A 20,767-nucleotide genomic window follows, 5' to 3' on the forward strand; every position below is an offset into this window, starting at 1 on the left:
AGTGTGGGGAGAAGGGGCCATTGCGCTGCAAAGCGCATCAGCCCCTCTTGTTACGAGTGCGTGGGACCTTTTCTTCGGCCTGGTTGCTCCGGTAGTGGAGCCGGGACCGGAGAACTCTGAGGCGCCGGTGAGCGCCCGGCTGGAGCAGGTGAGCAGCAGCTCTGGGGACCTCCCACAGCCATGAACTGGCGTCAGCTTCACCTTCGTGCTCTCAAGCCTCTGCAATTTAAGTATTTCCTGCACAAACTGGTTTATTCTGGTAATATGAATAATAACCTGCACAACAATACAACAGTACAATAGGTTCTGCTGCCTCCTTTGGAGGGGAGCTTTGCTATAAGCATAAACCATTCCATACAAAGTAATTTCATGTTTCAGATAACACTACTAGTGAAGAAAACCTGTCTCCCAACCAATACATACAATGTACTGTTGGTCAAGAGAATACAGTTATTTCTTGTTTCAGGATACAAAGTAAAGAGTGATACAAATACCCAATAAAAAAAAAACAATTAATTAGGATATAGAATTTATGTAAAAGAATTGCTAATTCTGTATGCAGAAGCTTTGGACAACTGTTGTTTGCAAAACAGCAAGACACATAAATAAATATTAAGGAACAATTGCTAAAATTATTTATGTTTCTGTTGTTACAAGATGGCAAAAGATTCTATAAATACTATGAAACACAGTTTTACCAGTTTAAGTACTGCTAAACAAAGGTCAGTTATAGTTCCAATTCTTTAGATTAGGCTGCTGATGTAGAGAAAATAAATTACATGCTCAGGATCTGACAAGCACAGAATTAAGAATCTTCATGTTCTGAATTGAACCACTTAAAAACCTAATCTGCTTAGAAGAAACAACTTACATAATTATGGACACAGATATTAGCTTAGATAAAGAAGCAGCTCATACTCTTATTCTTAGTCCATTACGTGTTTCTTCCACTTCGTAATGTCTTTGCAAGATTCCAGACTATTCTTTCAATGGCTTTTAAATTCACTGATTCACTCTGACCTATCACCAGATGTCTTGTTTTCTGAATTTATGATAGGAACTGGGCTCAGGTAGTGAACTTTCAGTGACAGACTGACCCCCTGCTCCCAGTGCCCGTTCTTAGCCTGCCTCCCTGTACTCAGGAATCCACTCCTGGTATGGAGCAGCCATATGGTTGAGTTGGCACAGGCTCAGCATTGGCATCAGAAACTGCAAAGACAAAATCCCAGCATGAGCAGACTCTCCAAGGACTTAAACTCAAGGAATTTCTACTGAGCCTACAGTGCAAACTGAAATGTTTTCAAAGCTGAATTTCCAGAGAAACAGTATTGCTGGTACAAAAGCAGTTCATCTTTTAAAGGCCCCATCCAGAATGGAGATTCACACAAACATTCTCAGATTGCAGCCAGCACTGGCCAAGCAATGTGTATCTTCTACCTGCAGTCTCACACACGTGGCAGTGGGTTTTGGTCAATACATATTGAAAACAAAACTTTAGCTGCACATGGAAAATGTGTTTTAACTACAAACCAAATTTTTAACAGTCTGAAAAGTTTTAAGGAAATACTTTAGAAGGTGTAACTGGTGTTTCAGCTATGCACCTGGCAGGGTTTGCTGCCAGTCCAGCTGGCACAGTTGGTCACAGTTAGCTCTAGCCCTTAATGAAGAATAAGGCTTCTTCATATGGGAGACTCTGCACAGGACTTAACTGAGTTTTATTTATCCCAAAAACTTGATGGGCCAGTGTTATCCTACTAAAATAATTTGGGACAAAGCATTTGCAAATATTGCAAATATTCTTTGAAATTTATTTTAACTCAGACTGATTTTAAGCAATTTATCACACAGAATTCTAATGGGCTACTTTACTCACAGAAAATTCAGTTTGTGCTCAGAACTGCTGGAATTGGATAGTGTGTGCCATGTTCTCTGTAAGTATTCTGTTATCACATTTGGGTTAAATTAATCCATAATGTTGTGGGTGCCCATATCTGGAAGTGTTCGAGGCCAGGTTGGATGGGGCTTTGAGCAACATGGGGTAGTGGAAGGTATCCCTGCCCATGGCAGGGGGATGGAACGAGATTATATTTAAGGTACCTTCCCACCCAAACCATTCTGTGATTCTCAGATCCAGGAGAACCAGGGGTCGTTGTGTGTTAAGTGCTTACCCGTTTCTGGGTGTTCCCAGTGCCCCGGCACTGCCTGCTCAGTGCAGGTTCCAGTACTTTAAAAAGCACCTGTGAGAGCTTTTGTGGTACCACAGAAAGGAGTGGTGGCTGGGAGCAGTTTCTCACAGCAGCACCTCTGTTCTAAAACGGATTTGGAAATTATCGAGCTTTAATCCAAACAAAAGTGTGCAGGAGGCAGATCGAGGAATAGGGAAAGCCACCCTGCTCCTAGGCCATGCAGAGTGCAATTAATGTACTGCCATGTCTCAGTTTATGGGTTGTGCTGAATCAGACCTCGGGAATACGCACCCGGTGCTGCAAAACTCTGAAAGTAAAATTCTAACTGTGTGTTATCGCCTAAAACTGCTGAACCGTCAGAGTTTCCGGCGACCCCGCGAGCGCACAGCAGGAACCGTAACGAGAGGAGCTCTAAGGGAAGGTGCGCGAAGAGAGGCTGGGGAAGAGACGGGGGGAGTGACCTGAGGGGCGGGCGGGGAAGGGGCGGGAGAAGCGGCTGGAGGAGCGGCCACGGGAGGGGCGGTCGGAGCAGGCGGGGAAGGGGCGGCCCCGGGAGGGCGGTGCCGAATCGAACGCTCGGTGCTCGCGGGAGGCGCCGCAGCGATCGCGCCGTGACCCAGCGCGGCCATGGCCGGCTTCATCAACTTCGCGGACGAGGAGGAGGTGCGGGCGTACCTGGAGAACCTGCACGTGGAGTACAGCTACCAGTGCTTCAAGGAGAAGGACCCGGACGGTAAGGCCCCGCCGCCGCCCCCCGCCCGCCGCCGCGGGGCCGGCGGGAGGCTCAGCCCGTGTCCCAAACCCCGCAGGCTGCCAGCGCTTCGCCGATTACCTGGACGCCGTGAGGAAGGACTTCGTGGCGGCGGCGCGGGTGCTGCGCGACAACTGCGAGGTGCACGGGCACAGCGAGAGCTGCTACAAACTGGGGGCCTACCAGGCCCTCGGCAAAGGTGGGCAGGGGGGTTCTGGCGCTCGGGCCGCAGGTGACTCCTCCACCTCCCCGGACAGCCTGTTCCGATACCTGGCCACCCTCACATCTGCCTTGTCCTCCTGACCTTGAAGGAGCAACTACTTGTCCCGCCCCTTTCATGGTCATCTCATAAAAGTTGGGGGAGGATGGAAAACCTAAAATTGCTTCCTTCTGAAAAATCAGCTGTATTTTAACTATGTATTATTTTTTGTATAATTACAACTGTTTAACATGTAAGTACAGCCAGTGCTCAATGTTACTGCATATTCACAACATTTCTTCTTGTCAGACAGAAGAGAAAGAAAAGTCACAGACTAGTAATATGCATACCTCAGTAGCCTCCAAGTCTGCTCAAAATGTATTTGCTGGCACAGTAATGGAAAGCACTTAAATTAGTCAGAGATCTTCCGAAAGACAGTAATAGTAAGGAACAATATTTTAACTGTAGTTCAAAACTAGTAACAATCTTGGTGTAGGTATACTGGCAAAATAATACTTGCCTAGTGCAAGATATTAAATCCATGGATATAGTAGTAGGAAGAGTGTTTTGTGGGTCTGGGTTATTGTTTGGATACCAGTGCTATTGTGATTACTGGTGAGTGGAGGACAGTTTTCTAAGTCAAAGACATTAGCAAAATGTTTGTCACTGAGACAACAGTAATGTCTCTGAAGTCCTAAATGTTGACTGTAATATCTAAAGTGATGGATGCTATATTTCTAGTGGGAAGCATCCTGCAAAGCAGAAAGCTCCCAGCTGTTTTAACATGTTCTCACAGTAATGTCTTGACTAACAGGTGGACTCAACCCAGATTTGAAAGCTGCCTACAAATCTTTCATCAAGTCCTGTGAGAAAGGTGGGAAGAAGTCAGCAAATGCGTGTCACAGCGCTGGGCTGCTGGCCCAGGACGGGAAAGCCAACGATGGTCAGCCTGACCCTGTTGTTGCTAGAGACTATTACACAAAAGCCTGTGATGGCAATTTTGCTCCCAGCTGCTTCAACCTGAGTGTGATATACCTGCAGGGAGCACCTGGGGTCCCCAAGGACATGAGCCATGCCTTGAAGTACTCGCTGAAAGGCTGTGAGCTGGGGCACGTGTGGGCTTGTGCCAATGCCAGCCGCATGTACAAACTGGGAGATGGTGTTGAGAAGAATGATGCTAAGGCAGAGGATCTGAAAAACAGGGCAAAACAGTTGCATAAAGAACAGAAAGAAGCTGCAAGTTCTCTAACATTTGGGGAGTAAAACTGGCAGTTTCAGATATTAAGACTGGTTTTTAAATGACAAGTGAACTTGTTATTTAAATTGTGAGCGTACAGTTTTCATTTAAATAAATAGTCTGGATATACAAATAAAATTATATTTTTGTGGATACAACAAATAACTGTCTCTGCTGTGCCTTTCTACGTTTTTGAGCACACAAATTCTTAAGTGTGTTTTGCTTAGATCCTTCCCGTCTTTTTAAGGAAGCCAAAAACTTGTGGTTTTTTGGGAATATTCCCCATGGTTTCAAGCACAAAGGATTTCTTTTGTGTCCAACGCTTCAATATCCAGGCTTGTGCTCTGACCAGTTCTAAGACACACAAAAATCACAACTGCAGGTAATCCCAGCTTGGGCAGTCTGAACTGTTCCATCTCTCACAAGCGTTTTCAGAACTTTGATAGCTGCACACTTGAGTGAGCTGCTCTAAGTCATGGATATTAATCTGTAATTCCATAGGTCTAGGCCAATTCGTTTGTGACTCTGTATCTACCTGTCGTATGTGCCTGAGTGCTTTAGGCTGCTCTCCCAGCACATGATTGCCCCTTACTTTGTCACACACAAATTGTTTTACCTTCCTGCTAGCTTCTGGAACCTTTTTTCTAGTTCAGATTTAGGGAACAAGGTGCTAACTCATCAGATCTTGGACTCAAATCCGTAACCTATATATATACAAACAGCAGCTAAACATACAGATTCTGGAACAGCTGTTTAAATAAGCAGGGCATATTTAAACAGCATAAGCATATTAATGTGCTGACAGGATCCTTTGGAATTTTGGTGTGTGTAAATACATATGAAGTTTGTGGTGTGTATGTTTTCCTGTAAATTTACTACTCAGAACCTGAATCCTCTGGCTCTGCACTAAATAAAGATACAAACTTAACTATTGAAATAAGTGAAGTGGGATTAAAAGCAACATTACTTTGGCTGTGGCCACAAATGAAAGCAGAGTTGTTGGAATCTCGCTGCATGCATGAATTAAAGCAGTTCTTCCAATTTAACAGAGTTCTTGGGAAGGATGTTTGCTGCTCGAACAGAAACCCGAGCTGCACAGCACAGCAGTGACACAGGCACCCTGTAACAACAGATGGCAGTGTATGAAAACTGCACACTGGTGTGGCTCTGGTGCAGCCTGGAAAAAAAAGCAAATAGCAGTGGCAAAATCAGAGTAATTTTTCTCTTAACAATTATTTTTTGCAGTTCAAAAAGGTGAAGCTCTTAGAGGAACACTCTTTCCCTGATTTTTTGCTAGGTACTATTCTTGGTATTTGTTTCACTTGGGAAAGGTAAGTAAATGCTACCTCTGTGGAGTGTAACACTAGTAATAAAACAGTTTGGAATCCGTGTGTTCTGGAGTAGGCAATTACAGGTGGGTCAAGGCACTGGAGATTTGGGTGGTATTTTAAGCCCTGTAATGCTCACTGCCACAGAGTGCCTTGTTCAGATCCTCAGCCCAAGCACTAGAGCAGTTTTCTTCCAGCAGGACTAATGACTGTCAGTGATCCTCCCAGGAACTTCCAATCAACACAGCAAACAAGCACCAGAGAACATCCTCAGCAGAGTGACGCTCACTGTGGATAATTAAAGCCACATATAAAGTGCATGTTGTGGGGAGGTTTTTTCATAGCACTCGAGAACTCACAGACTTGCAGAGCTTAAATACTATAAAGCAAACCATTTTCATAAAAGCTGTGAAGTGTGTAAGATAAGTTTATGAAGTGTCATCCAATTTTGCACCACTGGTTGTGGTTTGGCTTTTTGACAAAGCCAAATTAAGGAAGGCTCTTTGTGTTTTCAGACTGTCTCTGAATAGTTTGCTGCCTGCTCTGGGCACACCTATATCTTTTTTACACAAATATTGATGACAGATGCATTTAGATAGCTAAGGCCCTCACCTATATGACTCTTTTCCTTTCAAAGTGACAAAGCATCCAAAAAATGGTCAGCCGGTCTCATTTCAGTGTATTACAAATTCTATGTGCTTAATGCAGTCTGTAGCAGAGTATACACTCTATTAATAGCAGTCTATTCTCAACCTCAAGATTCTCTTCAGCAGACATAATCAAAATCTTTATAGAGGTGAAAATTTTCCTGCAAATCTTTGCTTATAACCATCTTGCTCTCATATTATGAATGTATTACCAAAATATCTTCCTGCTCTTTCTTTTTACCTGATGTTACAAAGGCTAATTTTATGTTCTTCTGGAGGAAAACTTTCTTCAAAGCCTCTGAGGTCATAAAGAAAGAGTGATAGATATGTGATCACAGCAGAATACTTAGAAATATGGAAGAACCTCTGGATTTCTCCAGGATCAGTGGGTTTTCTAAGAAATAAAGGAGTTGATCTCAGCTTCACAGTTCCTAAACCACTGTCTGCTTTCCCTTTCATTTGTTTGCATTGATCTAAGCATACAACCATTAATAAAGCAGCAATACACTTCAGAAGCAACCAACCCTAATTAATTAAATAGACATGTGAATATATGGCTGTAAATGATGAAAGTATTCTCTGCAGGATGCTTCCTGCAGCTGTGAAAAGATCACCAGTGGAGGGCTGGTTTTGAACTGAGATTAAACACTGGCACCACATCATGTGTCATTAAGTGTCATTTGGATTAATCCTGGACAAAAGATGCTGTCGGGTAAAGAAGCCACATGATTTTGTAGAAAAAGAGAATCGTTCTAGTGATTCTGTTTATGTGCTATATTGTAATAAAAGCAGTTCTGCAGCTTGCTGACCTTTTGTTCAGCCATCGGTAACAACTCCTCTCTGCAATGTATGTGTGAAGGGAGTTCTTGTGGCTGTGCACTCCCACCCAGAGGGATGGTCTGGGAGATTTTGTGTCATCATCACACCCAGAAATAAAAATAGTAGCGTTTCTTGTTACAGGACAAACTTTTTGTTCAGTGGAGAAAGAAATTCACTCTGTTGGCAATTTTTCACTTCATCATGTGAGACAGAAGAACTCTCAAGTAGCTTTTCTTCTCCTTTGGTCAGTGGAGAAGGAAGAATTCCTCCTTCTCTTATGCTCCTCAGTATCTCCTTCACTAAATCTCAGAGCAACACAGTTCTGCTCAGGGTTGGCTTTTTTGTGGGGGGTGAAGCAAGAAGAGAGAGGAAGGAAAAGGAGTCATGGCACAGCAAGAAACATATCAGAAAATAAGCAACAAACCCAGCTGTATCATTATTGCAGTAATCTGTGCTAGGGTAACACTGAGGGGTTCAATTCAGATTGTGACATTATGCCATTTGTGTGCACCCATAATGACACCCCTGATCCAGAGATCCACGGTCTAAGATTCACAGTTGTCCAAAGTCCCTTGCACATATTTCAGTACTAAACACTGGTACCCTGCTTTATTTTCCCAGGCATTGTATCAACAATATGGCCCAGAATCCACAAAAAACCAGTTTTCCCCAAGAATCTTTAGACTATAAGGATCAATTCTGTGCCAAATTTTTCATGTCTGATTTCATTTGCCAGATCTGTAGCCTCCCAGTACTTTAATTTTTCTGTATCAATACTTGAAGCAAGCACACTAATAGTAATTACACTAATTTTAGACTATATCACATATTTCTTATTTGTTGTTATTGCCTTCTACTCTTAATATTAGTTACAAATTACCGTTGCTATATTTGTTCCAAGTGTCTTTTATACTTCTTACAGACACATTCATTTTTTTGCAGTCTTGTTTGTAACACCATAATATGGTTTTTTAAATTTTTTAAAATTTTTTTGTAATCTTTTTATTCTAATCAACTAGTCAGACATTTGTGTGCTGTGGAATTATAAAATTTAGGCCACTTTGGAGTGGTGATTTCAGATGGAGATTTGTGAACAGCATAATTGCAATGCATTCATGTGCTCGAATTCACGAGTGTGGTGGGAGTTCTCTGTAAGTTCTCATTCTGTCTGTGCAAAACTGAAGAACAGTGCCTTAGACGTACCCTGGAGAGTTTTTCTTAGCAAGTGATAAAAAAGAAGAAAGAAAGAAGATGAAAACCCCACATGTTTGTACAGCAGTTGTCACCCACAGGATTCTAGTGCACTTCACCGTGTCCTTTCCAGCTCATAGAGAGTCATTCCATACAGACCTGGGGCAATAAAGCCACAAAAGAAAAATGTTAATTGTTTGGCTGTGATGTAATTTCATATCTTGGAGATGAGGCTAACCTGAATTTATGTATGACATAACATGTCCTTATTTTGACAGTCCTCTTTTGACACATAATAGCCTGGTATGCACATTTAATTTTCACCAAAAACACTGAAAAGAAGTGGGCTGGTTTCCTTCCAGCTCTCCTGCCACTGGAAGCACACCATGTTCCTATAGAGCTTCCTGCCCAGGAAACTCTTGTTGCTTTGCAACAACCTTTCCTGCAAACTCCTGAGAAGGAAACCTGCATTATGTCTTTAGTTCAGGATAGGACAAGCCACTGAACAACTGCTGACTCATTGCAAGACACACGATGTCAGTAGGGGCCCAAACTGATTATTCTCCAAATGATATTTAGCAAGGCAAGGATTTATCAGTTCTTTACAAGCCAAGAAACATTAAGATGGGAAACTGGCCTTTGAATGCTATTCTGATAATATTTATGGAGTATTATTGCAGACACATGTGATAGCCACGTCAGCACAAGTGTTATCAGTAACGGCTGAAGAGAAAATAAGAAGCTGTGACATTGTCAACACTGCAATCAGCCCTTCAGAGAAGTTATTTTCTGTGCCTTTTTAAGTGAAATGTTTTCTCCACAGCATTGTTTTCCTTCTTTGTTCTGCAGCTGACACAAAGGCAATATAAAATATCTTACTTGTCAGGGAGGCTGAGATAGAGTGACATGAACTGTCACAGGAACCCAAACTTACCTCAGGCTGGCAGCTCACACGCTGTGGTATTCATGAACAGACAGAGAGATTATGTATAATTTGAGGTAAAAACTTTAGATATTTTTGAAATTCTGAACTTATAAATTCTTTTCTGCTGGGTTTTGTGAGTTTTATATGTTCCTCAGAACTCAGGGGTTGATATCAGAAGATGCCAGGGACCGACATGGTTACAAAAGCCACAGAATATGTGAACAAATTCCATACAAGTGAAGGTTTCTTCAGGAGCAGCACAATGGTTTTGTTACAGCAAACAGTAAAAACTTCCCACACCCTTTAACACTTAACCAAAACATCTCTGCAGTGTACCTGGCTTGATAATTTCTATTTTCTGTGTACTGCAGCATGCAATGACCAAGTGTGATGCTTGTTGACTGTTCTGTTCATTGCTCCCACAGCAGGGTGTGGACATTTCCAGATCACACTATCACACCGTTGTGACAATGCTGATCCACTGATGGTTTAAACTGCAACAGAAATCAACAGCTAGTTAATACAGTTCTATAAATGACAGGAGATAGGTGATCTCTAGTGACTGGTTCTAATTCTCTATGACCTTGCTTTCCTAATCTAATGCCATCCTGATATGTGTGTCAAACTAAAGCCTGTGGTCAGAGAGTATTTGTTTATGCAGTACCTGTACCCTTTAGGTAAGAATTTAAAGCTTTCAGTCCTTTTAAATGAAGGATGATTTTGCTTTAGATATTGTACAGTTACAAATTGCAACCTAAGGCCATATTTATACACCAGAGCTCTGGAAAGGTATATACTATTGTCCCCATTATAATCTTTGAGGAACAATTTCAAGAAAGGGTTCTGTTCTATGATTTGGATAAATAAGTAACCTCCACTTGATTCCAGTGACTATTTTCCCCCTGCATTTTCTAGTACTTACCCAGAATAATTGCTGTCATCCCACAGGCAGATGCATTAGAACAGTCAATGAGAGCTTTGAGCCAAATTGTGGAAAAGTTTTACATCTTTGAAGCTCCAGTCGAAATGTTGCCCTCTGGAGAGCCAAAGGTAAGGTCATTTGGCAGGGTGCAATTCCAGCATCATGCACACAACCTGGGAAAATGGCATCCAGAGGCAAGGCGGGACCCGGTGCTCAGGAGCCTGCTGCTCACACTGCTGAGGGGCTGCAAGTCCAGGCTGCTCACACCTTGCTTGGTGCTCTCGAAATGCATTCATGTTGCTGGGGACAAACAGAGGGTGACAGAAAGAAAGGTAACATTTTTAGATGTGTAAAGTATGAAAGAACAAAGCTTTTTGATTCAGTTCCTGTTCACTTGGCTGAACCAGAGATATTGTGAGGCTTGGAAACAGATGTACCCTTGAAAACTAATTACATTGAAGCTTAATGCTTGCAAATTTTCTTTCAGGAAGGTACTTGTGCAGTTGGGGATTTTGGGCTATTTCTCTGCTTTTGTCCTGCCACTGCAAATGGATAAGATGAATGTGTGGAGGGGAATTGATTGAGTACTGTCTGTGCTTGGAGGCTTGAACTAATAAGTGACAAACATAAACGCTGTTTCTTGTTAGAACCTGCAATGTGCAATCCTGCTCAGCCTATGAATACAGCTAAAACCAAAGGGACTCTGCACACTTCCTGCAGGACATCAAGCATCAGCTTCCCCCACCTGGGACATATGTGATTGCTTTAGGGGCTTGCTGGAGTGTAACTCAGCTTGGCCCAATCGCTCCAAGAGGACAGCCCATATCAGAGCTAGTGAAGATAAACAGGATCTTTTAAAATAGTAGAGTTTGAAAAGAAGGGTGGCTTCACAACAGAAATGATCAGGAATAAATTGCATAGGAGAGGAACTATTTCTAGCCAGAACCTACTTGTCCTTATACAAAAACAGAGCACATGATTAATTAATTCGAAGCGAATTCTATTTTTTCTCATTGCTTAGGCAATAAACCAAAAGAACAAGCAATTTAATTTGGCAATTGAAGCATCTCTTGATGCCAGGAAAGGGTCATATCAAACTGCTTTTTCCTGATGTCTCCAGAGTGCAGCAAGAGCTACAGTTACACTGTATGCAACAGGGAGCCTGGCAGGACTCCTTAGAGATGCTGGACTACCTTGTTTAGCTCTGGAGATAAACAGATGATCCTTTTTTCAGCTATACCTGTTCCTAAAGGAAATCGTCTCAATCCTAATTTAATGAAGGAGGCAGATCCACATCATGGCATATTCAGATCACGTATTTTCTGGAAGAGAATCCCAAATCAGATCAAATTAGTCCTCAGGTATCTGCAAGGTGTCTGGACAACCTGAAACAGAAATCTTTCACAATCCAAGATCTCCCTTGCTAATTAACCCTGCAATCCCTATGGAGTGAAACTCCAGGCAGGAATATGACTCTATGGCATAGAGTGGGTGTTGATGGGCATTTATTAAATAAGGTGCAGGCTTAAACCCCCTGTGGGGCAGAAGAGGTGAGGGCTGGGACAAAAATGTAGCCTTTCCTCACTGGCTTCTTCACTTCCCATCTGTAGCCGGGGTTGAACCAGTGGGTAGGTGCACACACACACACACACACACACACGTCTGAGTTTTGGAGACTGAGGTAGTTTTTGTGCTCAGACCCAGCTGTGCATTTACTTGATGGGATTGCAATAGCTGTTTGAAGATTTTTGAGAACCCATTAAAGGCTGAAGAGTACCCCAGCACTTTGGATTGCAGGCAGTCTGAGTGCTCTGAATGGATAAAAGACTAGAACTAGACATCTCTACTTAAAAAAAAGAAACAACTCTAACCCCACAACAAAACCCAAATGTTCTCAGGACCGAACAAGCCTTTTGTGTTCTGTCCTCTCTATATGCTGCTCAGCTGTGCTTTTCTTATTTTCCTGTGGGAGGACTGTTCCCTTGGCTACCAGTGCTGGCCTCTAATAGTTGGCATTTGGGCACAGGATGAAAACATTGCCCTGTTTTTCTTTCATTCCTGCAGGAGCAGTGGGAACACAACTGGTTTCTGGTAGGCAACAGCTCCAGATGATACCACTGAACCAAGCTAGGTGATTGTGCCCTGCTGCACCCCTCCCTCCCAGGCACTGCTCCAGGTGACCTCTGTATTCCTGCTGGCCACTGCCTTGTCAGAGAAGTGCTAATAGGAGGTGAGGTTTGGGGCTTGTTTCTCTGCCCTCCTGCACAGCAGACAGCACAGGCCAGCTTCAGCTGCTCCAGCCACAGGTATTTCCTTTCAGCCACACGCAGCAGCAGTGCCCCATGTGCACAACGTGCACAGCCAGCCTCATGCCAGCAGGAGGATAGGTCACTGCACACACAGCTAATGCCTGGGAGCTGTAAGCAGCGTCTCTTAATCTTGATGGCTTTCTAAATTAAGGACATTGTTGCTTCTGCATTAGAAGAATTAGAATAGTCTTGTCTCCTCTTGAGATCTCAAGGTCCTGCCTTCATTTGCCATTATGTGCTCCGTGAAACTTTGTTTCATTAAAGCTTCCACACAGTGACCTTTGCAAAATAACCTACTCTCTGTAGTCCCTCCGTGGTCTGAGGCTGTTCTCATTTAAATTATGCTTCTGTGGAGGAAATCAAATACATCTTTTTCTCTACTTAAATGCCTGGAGCAAACTAATGTTCTTCTGCAGTCATGAAATGCAACAAAGGGACCATGATTCCAAGGGCAAGGCGAGGTTTGCAGTTTCTGTGGGAACTGGAGACCAATGTGATGAAAGGGGCAGAAGAGGTAAGCAAGAACACAGGTCCACCAGATGAACAGAAATGATTGTACCTTAGACAGAAGTTGAGAAAATGAGGCAATAAATATGAGTGGAGGAAGATTTGTACACTAGGTAGCTGGCAACCTGGTAAGGACTTGAGGTGACTTATAACACAAAAGTAATAAGAATACCACTAATTTGGGATTGGGAGAATAAGAGAAGTCACAAATACAGAAAGGCTCTACTGTTTTTTATTATTTTTCCCCCATGTTTTCTGTGGTGGCCATACCAGATACAGATAGGACCAAACCTGAGAATTCAGGGACATGCCTGGTGCACAGGTAGATCAATCCTATCTTTGTAAGCAGGACTGCTGGCTTTGCCCACCAGAAAGGCTCAGAGGACAGAGAAAGTAACTTGTGAAGGAGGAACATGGGAAGAATTGGTGCAGGAGCTGCACTCAGGGTTTAGTTGTTGTACAGGAATTTGCAGTGTTCCTGCCTAGCTCAGAACAGAGGGGAGGTGATTAGCAGGTTGGTTTGCTGAGCCTCTGTGATCTGAATTGAAACTGAGCTATAAGGGTCCTTGCAGTTCTACAGTCTGGTTCTCTGTCTCAAGCCAGAATGATTTGTATTTATTATACCTGAGAGCTGTCTGCTTAACCTATACCAGAGGCTTCAGTCACTGCATGCAATTTTTTCCTGTGTTTACTAAATTTTCCAGCAGAGAACTCATTATTTCCTCAACCACCACAATGTCATAAAAGAAGAATATGGAAGCAAGCAAGAACAACCCAGCAGCACAGAAGCAGGAGCCCCAGCAGTCTACAGCCTCCTTAGGCCCTCAAGTACTTATTTAGTTCAAGTTGACTGTAGTAGGGTGATGTTTACAACCAAGTGAAGAACAAGAGCCCTTTCAGCACTCTGGGAAGTGAAGATACGATTCTTCAGCATCAGAGAAGATAACTAGCAGGGGTTCGGCATAAAAATGCAGTTCATTGCAATGAGGGAGAGAGGCAGAAAAAATGAGAGTAGCTTCTGGTATTAGTGATAAGGATCATCTCAGATTTATCTTTCAACTGTGTCAAAGTGTAACTGCTCTTCAGGTTTTATTGTTAGTGCTGTCATTGCAATAATATGCTAGAAATGAAATACTTTATTTACTGATAAGAAAAGAGATTTACCTGCCTTGTGATACGCTGCTATTTTCACACCAGTGAAAATACCAAGATTGTATCAGAAGTCCCAGCCAGCTGAATAGTACTTGGAATTAGAGGAAAGCAAATAGTGGAAAGCTGCTGCTCCCAGCTTCTGTCCTAGTAAAGATGCTATAATGTACACTAAATCCTGATTTTGTTTAAAATACTTTTACAGAAAAATGAAAGCTTTCCAATGGCTGTGGTCCAATTCCCCAGAAAAGAGGATCCAAGGCAGCCCTTCCATTGCTGGCACAGACAGCCCTGCTCTGTCACCACCCTGAAAGCAAAGCTAAAAACCAAACTTGTTGATCTGAATAAGCAACCTGACATGATTTTCCAGTCCTAATCTCGTAATTATGCCTCTGAAGGTTTGCTTGAAGAGATGAAATAGAGAAAGATATATAGTCCTTTGCAAAGGTTGGTCGACAGGTCATTATTTCAGCCAAAAATTTCCATTTCAGACAAAGGAAATCAGAGAAAGCCCAGTGAAGACCATGTGAAAACAGAACTCACCCACCCAGCCAGCCCAGTAAAAAGGTTCCTGGTGTGACCCAATGAGTCAGCTCATTTTCTTTCAAGCAACTCATTTAGCAGAAGGTTTCAAACCACTTTCACTAAACAATTCTCTTAGATTTCCATGGACTAAAACACCAGATCCCATTTGCACAGTCTGACATTTCCTTTTTGCATTAAAACTCTGAGCTGCCCTTATCAGGTCAGGGCTGCCTTATCACCTTCCCCAGAAAGGCTTCAGTCCTGTATAGAACAGAATTAATATTCACTGCATCCCTCAGGTCTTATAGCTCACCATTTAAAATTCCAAGTGCTGGCTTGGTAGCTCCAGCAAACACTAGGAAGGATTGTCAGGATCTCTGTAGCTCCTAAACTCCTTGGCACAGACCTCCCAAGTCCAGCTCTGGCCATGGGCTGATCCCTGTGGATGTAGAGACCAACAGCCCCAGTGGGAACACCAGGGGTAACAGACCACTGCTCCCATTTAGCTCAAGATCATGATTTATTGGCACCAGTTACATATGCAGCCTAATGAAAAGCAAAACTGCAACAACACATTTTATCATTGACTCAAAAAGAAATCAATATGTTCATATATATTAGAAGGAGCAATCTCCATTAAAACCAAAGGGATGAGACAACAGTGTTCTTCATACTTGCTAGGATCCCACTGATTTTTAACATTTAAGCCTCTCTGTCAAAAACTGATGGGTTCATACGAGAGATCAGCCCAATCCACCTGCTTTTACTGACTCATGGAGACTTACAGCCAATTACCAGGCCCTGCTGGGAAGGGACTTTTCCCAAAAGTATGTGGAGGCCTACAAAGAAGAGAACAGTTTTTGCCTGTGAATGGTTCAGAGTAACCAGAAGATGCAGTGAAGTTCAATTTGCCCATACTGACACTGTACGCTTTGTATTTGCTCACTTAAGAAAACAAAATTGCATTGAGGGGGTTTGTGTTTCCTTGATTGCTAGGAGATTGAATGGGGGCTGTTTGGGTCAAATGAAAAAATTCAAATGCAGTGCTTTGTGCAGGTGTCTTTGTTAAAATAAAATAATAATTTAAAAGAAATCAAAAGAAACAGCCTGAGTCACTACACTAGCAGCCTCTCTGTTTTGTAATCGCTTGTGGTTTAAATTACTGAAATGAAAATTTATTGGGATGCCACTTAAAGTAATTTCACTGCTTTCCTTCAGGAAGCAAAAAGTAGAAAGAATTAAGCTGGTCAGAGCAAAAATTCTGTCAAAGGAGGCAGCATGGCAGGAGTCACACACTACCCTGGCTCAACTATGCCAGTGAGAGCACATTTGCATAGCTGCAGTCTGCCCCACATAGCTGCTCATCATAGAGTGGCAAAATCCACTAAAAGAAATTAACTGCAACATTTGCTGCAACAGCTACATGAGACACTGGTATATTTTGTTACTGAAAACAAGGAACTTTCCAAGTGGCTCTGGTCACAGATTGCACTATGCACGTTAAATGTCTGTGGCAGCAGGAGTACCAGACAGTAGGTGGAGTGAGGAATATGAACTGAGAAAGGGCAGCAAAATTACCTAATACAGGCAGCAAAACCACCAACAGAGACCCACTGCCAAGTTCACAATGAGCTGGAAGCCATAGCTCTGCAAAGGTGTCAGCACAACCACTATTTCTCACATAAAGTACCTATGGCAGTCCTGAGGAGAAAAGTAGAAATGTGCTAACTAAGGAACACAAGGAAGATTTGAAGAAGTAATCTCTAACTATGATGTCAAAGTACTATTTTTATATTTGCTGGTATCTCAGAGAAAACACTCTGGGGAGGAAAATCTCCTGTATTCAGGAGGTTACTCCAATGAACCTGGAGTGCAAGCAAGGATTGATGTTCAAAGTAGAGGGCAGGGCCCTCAGCACCACTTTCAGCTTTGGAAATTCTAAGTTACCTTATAGCTTGTGGTAGTTTGGAAGAAAATCCTGAAAAACTTGTTAAAACCAGGCATAACTAACTAAAAAGTATGTGCTTTGTTTTCTTTAGTGTGTCTTCAGTGCTGGTTCTGATAAACCACTGAAGTGTTTAAGCCTGTGCTTTGACAGAACGTGCCAGGCTCACATTGGCTCACCTACACGGGTGGGCTGACAAAGCATCTGGAGAGCTGCAAGCTGGGTGCTGCCTTGTTGTGCAAAGCCAGGACACACCAAGTTTCTCCTGCCTCCTGTCCTGGCCATTCTGTGCTGCAGGTTTGGCCCCAAGTGCTATTCACAAGCTAAGCCACAAAATCCTGCAGCACCGCCCCTGACACAATGAGGAGACAAACTGATGTGGGGACAGTCACACCTCAACTTGCAGAGGAGTCATCCTGAAGGATATAAACACATTTTTTATTACTCTGTACCTAAAAACATTGTATCTAATTGAACATGTTCTATCTAAAATAAATGTTCTGTCCCTTTCTGCAAATCAATGGAAGTCAGAGTAAACCCATCTGTTTTAATCTCTGGGACTAATATTGCTTCCTCTCTTTCATTAACATGCATTCATCCTGCTCTCCCTCCCTTGCACGGGAAATGCAGCAACCCTGAACTTTGATTAGGAGAAATCAGAAAACATCCACACCTGCATGTAGGCAGTGGGAGGCTTTTCAATTGGAAATGGATTTTGAGAACATAATGTCTCTGTTTTGAAAGGGCAAATGCATCTTTCAAGGAATACAAGCAATAAAAACCATTTAAGTATTGTGTTTCTTCAAGGACAGTAATGCTATCATAGAATCAAGTGCTTTAATTGCTGAAGTGATTAATTTCTGCTCTTTGGAACTAAATATATTCAATGTTATTAAAGAAGTCCTGGAGAGTTTTTCATAAGCTGGATGATAGCACAGCCAGTGCTTATCATCTGTCCAAAACAAGGTGTCCTTTTTCTTGTCCATTTTAGGTTCAAGAGACAGGTACAAGGACTGTGGTGGGGGGACCTGCAGTGACACTAAAGCAGCCCAAACAGCACTGCAGCAGGGCAGGTCATGGAGGAGCAGGGTGATTTCTGCTGGAGAAAGCAGCCTGGCAGGGAAGCAGTGCCTAACTAGATAAGTGGTTTTTTTTTCATTCTGTTTCCAAGTCTCTACTATCTTTAATGCCTGTTGAAATAAAGATTTTGGAAGCAAAGTCCCTTACCTGATGGTAATTTTCTCATCTTTTGGTTAAATTCTAAGGATGTTTCTGCTCCTCATTTGTCAGGTTTTCCTCCCAGGAAGAGGGAGGAAGGCAAGATTTACTATTCCCATAACACCTAAATATAAACTGTAATCAGATTTATAAACATCTACGGACCTCTTTCATAAGCTATAAAAAGCTTTGCAAAGTACATCTGTGCACTTCTGTTTCCTTTCACCTCTGCTTCTATTTCCCTAAATAGAAAGATAATAGTATTAATCTATTCCTTGGGGCTTTTGTGAAGATTCACAATTAATATTTATGCAGTAAAATGGAATAAATGCTGTATAAGTGTTGAGCATCATTATTGTTCTCTTTCACTCTTCATTAGCACATCATGTACATGCCAAGTAGAACAGATAAACACAGAAATTAGCTGCCCTCAAAGTCAGGCATGAGAAAGGTAACATGACTGCTAGAGAGCCATTAATTAAAAATGTTTGCTGTGGGTGACATCTGTGGCAAACAAAACAACCCTCTGAGATTTAAAGAATTAAATATGTTTTCTTACTAATTTGAGCAAGTCCTGTCTGCAGCAAAGAAGTCCTGGGAATATTTTCAAATTAAATATGCTGCATATACTCCCACAGCAGCTGCATCTTAAACAGGAATCCAACTGAAGCAGCAAGTGGGTTTTGCATTCTGAAACCTGAAAACCTCAGTGATTCTTTCCAGAGGTTATTTATTTCCTTTTTTTATTACTATATGTGTGTTTTCCAAAGCACAGCTCACATGGAACTGGCTCCACCTTTGCAATTACTATAGTAGCCAATCCCCATTTTCACAGGTTTTTGATGCAGGAATTTGGATTAGTCGCAGCATGATCAGGACTTCTCATTTATCCATCTCAGGACTTCTCATATGCATCTGAGGCCATGCTGGCCTGCAGAGCTGAAGTGGCCATGCCCTTCAGAGCAGTAAGATTTTGCAGAGATAACCTCAAAGATTTTCTTTCTAGGAATATCTGGCTGTCTGATGGAATATAATTAACCCTGACACAGACAGTTATTTAAAATGTATTGAACCATTTCATGTTCTCAGCATTTGCACTTCAGGAATATCCTAAAGGAAAAGGAGGAAGGATTAATCATGAATGTGGTCCACTAATTTGCTTAGTCTTTTCCTTTCAAGAGGAATAATTGCCAATGAGGAGCAGTGGAAACTGCAAATGGTGTGTAAGAATAAGTGCAATATGCAGCAATAAATTAAAATATCCATTTGCCATGGATAAGAGCTAGTAAAAGAAACTCAATGAAGCAGGACAGCTTTGCTCTCATCAAAATCAAAGCAGAATCTACCCCTCAGAAAACGAAATATTCTTTGTTCAAGCAGACCATTACACTGCTTTTTACACACTCTTTGCATTCCCTAACCACTCCTTAAAGCTCTGCTCTGTGACAATCCATAGCAATCCTTAACTAGAACTGCAGACTGCAAGGGGTCTCTATCAATTAACACCATTGCTACCAAATAGCAATGAAGGAGAAAAACCCTTTTAAAAATGAGAGACTAACTGTAGCAGCAATTGTTAACTGCAGGTGCCTTGCAGGACTCTCAGAGGAATCCAGAATGGAAAGCCATGTGCTATAGTCCCCACCTGACGCTGAGAGAGACACTGCCTTTAACACATATTTGCTGTGTTGTACCTATTTTGCTTGTACAGCAGGGATTGGGTTGGGAGGAATGGATTGGGTGGGGAGTTTTGGCTGATGTAAACGTAAAACTAGCTTCGCTCATATTTAATTTTTTAAAAAATCGTGAACGGTGTATGATTCCACCTTATAGGAGCACAGAAGGTGAGTGGTGCTAGAAGCCCATGGGCTGTGATGAGAGGGAGGGAGGACATGCTGCTTACATGCCATGGCTGGTGCAAGCCTAATGCCAAAAGAAGGTGGTAAGACAAGGGGACCTGGAAGAGGCTGGGAGCAGGAATGGATAATGAAGTTACTGCATGGACAGGATGAAATAAGTAAAAGTCATAAGGGTCACAGAAATCATGCTAAAGAAACTGGAACAGTGAACTTTGGCTCCTAAGCTTCTTAATGTGTCCTTACCTATCCCAGTATCACTGATTCTCATTTGCATAAATGGATGCTTTATCTTATAACAGCAAATTATTTGTCAGCTGGCCTCTGCATCTGCTTCCTGGTCATTTAGATTAATGGCATTTATGGCTTTTCTTTAAAGAAATTGTTGTTGAGCTTTCCCATGGTGCCAAAAGAAAGATGGCTATTGTTCTTCATGCTATCATTTTTGAAAGTCTAAGTTGTTTTTTGATTTGCTTAAACTGAGAATATGAGTAGCAAAAGATAATTAAATTTGAATTGCATAAAATAAAGATGAAAGCACTTTGGTGGAGTCTTGATATACACTTAGGAAGCATTTTTAAAATACCCATATTCCCAAAATGTACATATACACATTGAGAATCAGTTGCTTGTTCAAAGGATAATTTATTATAATTTATATGGTTTGGCTACTGAAACAATCTGTTTTCTTCTTCCTGTAAGATTCTAGATTATCTGCAAGGATCAGAGTAAGATATTTGTTCCAGTGGACGTAGTCATCCACTATCATAAGCTTTCTTGTGCCTCTGGATAAGAATTTTATGCCCAACATTAAAGATGGTCCCATTTTTAGGATAACTTGCAACAGCTCTTTTTCTTTGGAGAGTTCTGGGCCAGTTCCATAGGAGGACTGCAGGTGGTCTGTACATAATCTGGCAGATCCATTAACATCCTGTTAATTAGAGCTGCTTTTGTAAATTCAGGAATAAAGAAGCCTAATCTCTGTCTCATTGAAAACTCACAGTAGTTTACCCATTATTTGTGCTCCAAGTTCTTTATTTCATCTGGTGATGA

General features: G+C 42.1%; 1 protein-coding gene across 1 annotated transcript; it reads left to right on the forward strand.

Annotated features, from left to right (window-relative positions):
- The first annotated feature begins 62 nt into the window (after positions 1–62).
- On the forward strand, positions 63–5,238 carry LOC128792010 (cytochrome c oxidase assembly factor 7). The gene is made up of 6 exons (XM_053950047.1): positions 63–148; positions 1,876–1,931; positions 2,547–2,607; positions 2,779–2,919; positions 2,996–3,136; positions 3,951–5,238. The coding sequence occupies exons 4-6, from the start codon at positions 2,814–2,816 to the stop codon at positions 4,397–4,399; spliced, it is 696 nt and encodes a 231-aa protein (XP_053806022.1). The 5' UTR covers positions 63–148; positions 1,876–1,931; positions 2,547–2,607; positions 2,779–2,813; the 3' UTR covers positions 4,400–5,238.
- The last annotated feature ends 15,529 nt before the right edge of the window (positions 5,239–20,767 follow it).

The sequence above is a fragment of the Vidua chalybeata genome, chromosome 9, assembly GCF_026979565.1.
Source record: "Vidua chalybeata isolate OUT-0048 chromosome 9, bVidCha1 merged haplotype, whole genome shotgun sequence".
In the NCBI taxonomy this organism is placed as follows: Eukaryota; Metazoa; Chordata; class Aves; order Passeriformes; family Viduidae; genus Vidua; species Vidua chalybeata.